General features: G+C 54.4%; 1 protein-coding gene across 1 annotated transcript; it reads right to left on the bottom strand.

The window, feature by feature from the left end:
- Window positions 1-858: 858 nt before the first annotated feature.
- LOC148222401 (monocyte chemotactic protein 1B-like) lies at window positions 859-2,516 on the bottom strand. Its single transcript, XM_088172018.1, has 3 exons — window positions 2,239-2,516; window positions 1,514-1,619; window positions 859-1,196 (listed from the first exon to the last, which is right to left on the bottom strand). The coding sequence occupies exons 1-3, from the start codon at window positions 2,303-2,305 to the stop codon at window positions 1,088-1,090; spliced, it is 282 nt and encodes a 93-aa protein (XP_088028144.1). The 5' UTR covers window positions 2,306-2,516; the 3' UTR covers window positions 859-1,087.
- Window positions 2,517-4,868: the final 2,352 nt, after the last annotated feature.

The raw sequence follows: 4,868 nt of genomic DNA, 5'->3' as shown, positions 1-4,868 counted from the left end.
GCCAGTGTGGAGCCGTGTGCTTTGTCAGTGTCTGCTCACTAGGGAAGGATTCTTGTGTCCCCTCTGACAGGGATGCACAGTCCCCGATGAGTTTGTCCCCCGATACCTGATTCTGCTTCAGCTTCCCTTTCCACCATTGCTTCCTCCCATGGTGCTTACAGTTCATAGGCAAAAATATCATTAGGGATGTTTTTCCTGTGCCATTCAGCTAGAAAATACAGCCCTGAAGTGTTTCCTAGGCATGAGCACAAAACACTGATGAAGCTTTAGGCTGAGGATCATTTGCCACATTCCTTGCTTTCGCCTTTCTGAGGTTTTCCCTTGTATGTTTGCACCTTTCCCATGAGAAGATGGGCCAGCAGCCTGGCTTTAGGATCTGGGATCCCACACTTCCCCCACCCTTCCCCAGCCCTGCGGAGGGGCAGGCAGCCAGGACACCTCTGTCCACCTGAAGGTTGTATCCTCACCCTCCTGGCACTGTGGACATTGTTTCTTATCTCCCTCAGATATTTCACAGTGGCCACCAGCACATTTGGAAGCTGTCAAGGTGTTAAGGGTTTGGTAGATCAGTGTCTTCTCCCAGACCCTCCCCTTAATTCTGGAGCACCTGCAAAGCCCATGGGGCTGTGAGCACGCCCTGAGGATGTGCAGCTTTGCCTAAGGTGAGGGTAACCTCACCTGTGGGTCAAGGCCTGGCTCTGCTATCACATTCCCAGTGAAGCAACTGTGACCAGGCACAGTTTGCTGCTGGAGAAATACAAGCTTGGTGGCACAGGCTTTTTTTTGCTTGTAGCATGCCCTGGGTTTGTTAGGATCTGTTGCTTGGTCTGGAGAATCAGGAGAAGTTCAAACAGCAACTTGTAGCAATGAGTCTTTATTATAAATATTTTGCTCCACAGGCACATCTTGGCAGGGCAGTGACAGCAGGAGCTCGGTGGCTGGCTGGTCCATGTCACTGTGACACCTCATCCTGCTGGGGTGCAGGAATGGCTCCTCCTGCAGTGACAGTGCCCACGGCTACAGCACCCACTGGAGAGGAGCTGCCAGCACCTTTGGCTCCCTCGAGAGACAGGACTGGATGGGCAAGTCAGATGGTGGATGGAGTTACTGTTTTCTTTTGAAGCCGTTGTATGGTTTTAGCCACCCAGTCCTTCTTGGGGTCAGCACAAATCTCATCACCACTGGCAGCCACAATCCTGCAATGAGAAAGTGAGGAAAAAGAGTGAAAACATGAACCATGAGCCATTCCCTTCCTGTGCACTATTTCTCCCCTCCCTTTTTGCAGCCCCATCCTGGATTGAGGCTTGGAGCCATCTCCAGCAGCCTGTGCCCTCCCTGGACTGATGGTGAGTGTTTGAGTCTTCCCAGATCACTAGCATTAGCAGAAAACACTAAACCCCATTTTGCTTTCCTACCACAGCCCCCCCCCCGGCTGGGACTGAGCTGTCTGTGGGGCAGGATGGGATGGGGGAGCCAAAGATCTGGGATAGGAAGCAAACGCTGGGATACTCACACAACTGCAGGCTTGGGGCAGTATTTGGATGTCTCGTAGTAGGTCTGAGGGTGTCGGATGCGTTTCTGTGCATATTTGAAGCAGCATTCCACGGGTGCAAAGTGGGCTGTGGAGGGAAGGAGGGATGTTGTGAATTGTGAGCCAGACAATGGCACCACGGGGTTTGGAGCGCAGCATGGAGGCTCTGGGGCATCTCAGCAGCTCCCACAGCATCCTGTGACAGGGGTTTGTCACCCTTCACACAGCAAGCACAGGACTGGGACATGGACAGAGGTGGGGCAGGGGACAGCCTGGGACCTGCCACCTCCCAGCCCCAATTGCTGCAGCCCCCAGAGCACACGGTAAGGTTGGGGTGCTCAGTCTGGGGATGAGGTTTAGGGGCTTTCCAAGGCAGGGGCACAACTTACAGGGTGTTTTGGAAGGCTCCAAACAGCTGCATGTTCTCCCTCCCTCCAACCCCTTTCCCATCCAGCCGAGACCTGGGGAACAAGTGCCAGAGCCTCCTCCAAGCTCCTGCAGCCTCTCCCCAGGTGTGGCTTTGCTGGACCACCCAGCACCTTCTCCATCCCTCCCTGCATCCCGGGATGTGCTGCCCTGCCCTGCCCAGGGGGTTACTCCTTTGAGCAGCACCATTCCCACTCCCCCCGGCATTCCCTGCCCAAAGGGATGTCCCCAGTGGGGGCTCAGAGCCCTGAGCTGCAGCAGTGCTCCCTGAGGTTCCTTACCTGTGGCATGGTGCAGGGAGAAGGTGAGGAGCAGGCTGAGCAGCAGGACAGTCCTTGCAGGGAGCATGGTGGCTGTGGGGTGGCTCTTCCTCCGTGCTCTGTGCTGCCCTGCTCGCTGCCTGTGCCTGGGGCTCTCTCCACACCGTTATTTATCCTCTGCCTGCCTGCCCGCCCACTCAAGCTGCATTTCCAAAAATTCCAAACGTGTGCTAAGAAATCAGGGTGAAGGGGGTTTCTGTCGTTTATTTTTGGGACACATCCAGCGCTGGGTGGAAAGTTTCGAGGAGCAGTTCTGCATTCTGTGGCAGAGCCATGACGTGGCAAGGGAGCTTCCAGGAGACTTTGGTGGAATTGAAAGTAAATACAAACCATCTTCTCATGCAGGCAGAACATCAAGTGCAGTGCTTGTCTGTCTGTTTCTAAAGGGGACACAGCCCACAGTCCCTGAGCAGGGACAAGTCTCGGTGGGCTCAATTGCTTTGCCCAGTGCCAAAGGCCAGTGATGGAATTCCATCCAAACGGAGCTCCCAGACACCTTGGGGACACAGAGAGCACTGGGCCAGGCAGGAAAGCACGATGGGATGGGATGGGATGGGATGGGATGGGATGGGATGGGATGGAATGGAATGGAATGGAATGGAATGGAATGGAATGGAATGGAATGGGATATCAGGCAGAAGAAGCCATACGGGACCAATCCAGAAGGGACCCCAGAGCAGGGGGTGTCAGAGGTGCTTTTGGTGGGTTCAGCAGACTTTAGAGAAGGGGAAGAAATGGGGCAGGGGCAGTGGGGTGTCTGAGGAGGGTCTGGGTCTCAACACAAGGCTGAGCCCATGTGTTGCCTCTGCCTTCCACACCAGCACTGGGATAGAAATGAGTCAGGGGGATGGAGGCTCGTGGCCATCAGTGCACAGACAGGGCATTCCTGCAGGGAGATGGGACAGATCCTACACAGCCCCAGGAGAGTCATCCCAGGTGCCAGGGAGGAGGGGCAGGTGGCACAGATCCCAGGGAGCACTGCTGGACATCAGCCCAGCTTCCATGCAGGGATCTGCTCCCTGGGAAGGCAGATGCAGCTGTGTGTGAGGAATTGGTGAGGTCCTGCTGGAAACCCACAGAGGATGATGCTGGGTGGGAGCACAGGAGGGGACCTGGCTGTGGCTTGGGGGATGAGGCAATCTCAGAGGGGAAGAAAGATGGAAATAGGTTTCTTGGAAGATTATTTCATGTCTGCACGACTTCTCTGGAAGGAGAAAGGAGAAGGAAACAGATCCAATGTGCAGAAAATGCCGGTTTAGAAGAAATGGTCTGCAGGATGTGGGGTCTGCTGGCCTTGCATGGGGCAAGGTGGCCACGCAGAGAGCTGGGGACAGCCCCACTGGGCTCTAGTGCCACTGTCCCCAGGCAGGGCTCTGCAGGGAGAAAATGCCTGACACACAGAGCAGCCTGAGTCCTCTGCTGTGGACTTTGCAGCACCCCCAGGTTCTCCTGCCCTCCCTGTCCATGTCTCCAGAGCACAGACCCTTGGGGCCAGCAGCCACCAGGGTCACACCGGCTCCTGGGCACTGTTTAAAAGCACACAACTGCAATTAAGGGGAGAACCGAGCTAATGACTTTTTCCAACCAGCATCTCCTGGCCCTGAACACCTTATGTGCCAGCCCCGAGCTCCCTTTTCAGCTTGGCTGAGGGCACACATTTGCTCCTCTTTTCCCTTAGGTATTCATTCCCCTCCAGAAGCATTAGTAGATGCCTCCACTATCTGTTCTTCATAGAGCAAATCAGTGCATGCTGGATGTTTAAAGGCCTGGAAAGACCCCACAAGGCTCTGGAGGATTGGGTTTCCCTCTGTGTTCCTGTCCCAGCAGTGCACCTTTGGGTTTGGCTTTACTGCTCTCCAGCCTCCTCTGCAGTGCCTGGGGCATTCCCTGCACCCTCCTGAGCCATCCCCACCAAGGCACAGCCTCTTCCCCAGGTGAGCAGCTCCTGGTGAGGCAAATGCAAAGGCAAGTGGAGAGAAGGGGGTACAGATTCTGCAGAGGATTTTATGGGTGTCCAAACCACCTGCAACCTCACTATAATTAATAATTGAATACAAATTTTCTGACTGAGGAAAACCCCTACTTTAGAAATTAAAATGGATAGGCATAGACAAAAAAAAATTTAAAAGCAAAGTAGAGGTGAGAAATATTCTGTGACTCATAAAATGCTTTGGGTTTTGAATGGATAATCACAAAATTTAATACTTTAGCAGAGAACATGAACTGTTTGCCCATGATAAATGTCGATTTCAGGCTGGACTTGCCCTGCCCCGAGGTCTGTGCTGTACCCGAGGCACAGCTGTCAGGAGAGGGCACCAAGTCCAAGCCAACAGGGTGACTCCATGGCCTGAGGACTCCTGAAGTGGAAAGGCAACAGTTTTGGAAGCTTCTGCAGCTGAAGCTTCTCCTGGTGCACCAGAGTTCTCCACCTTCTTGGTGCCTGTGACACCTCAGGTTCCAGACCTGCAGTGTGTCAGGGTCACCCCTCAGCTCTGGGTGGGTTTTGCCTCTGCTGTGAAAGCGTCCCTGGAGCTGCTGCAGCCAAAATCCCCTTCCCCAGGAGCTGTGAGTGCTGGCAGCAAGGCTCTCTG

Source organism: Sturnus vulgaris, chromosome 12 (genome assembly GCF_052056855.1).
Source record: "Sturnus vulgaris isolate bStuVul1 chromosome 12, bStuVul1.hap1, whole genome shotgun sequence".
NCBI classification, from domain to species: Eukaryota; Metazoa; Chordata; class Aves; order Passeriformes; family Sturnidae; genus Sturnus; species Sturnus vulgaris.
Note: the sequence above shows the minus strand (reverse complement) of the source record. Positions and strands in the feature narration are given on the sequence as shown.

What these genes read in the sequence shown, in the direction of transcription:
- LOC148222401 (XM_088172018.1), bottom strand. Translation starts at nt 2,305, where the DNA reads ATGCTCCCTGCAAGGACTGTCCTGCTGCTCAGCCTGCTCCTCACCTTC. An exon ending in CTCCCTGCACCATGCCACAG is followed by an intron (nt 1,620 to 2,238) that starts GTAAGGAACCTC and finishes TTCCCTCCACAG; the next exon opens with CCCACTTTGCACCCGTGGAA. An exon ending in TGCCCCAAGCCTGCAGTTGT is followed by an intron (nt 1,197 to 1,513) that starts GTGAGTATCCCA and finishes TTCTCATTGCAG; the next exon opens with GATTGTGGCTGCCAGTGGTG.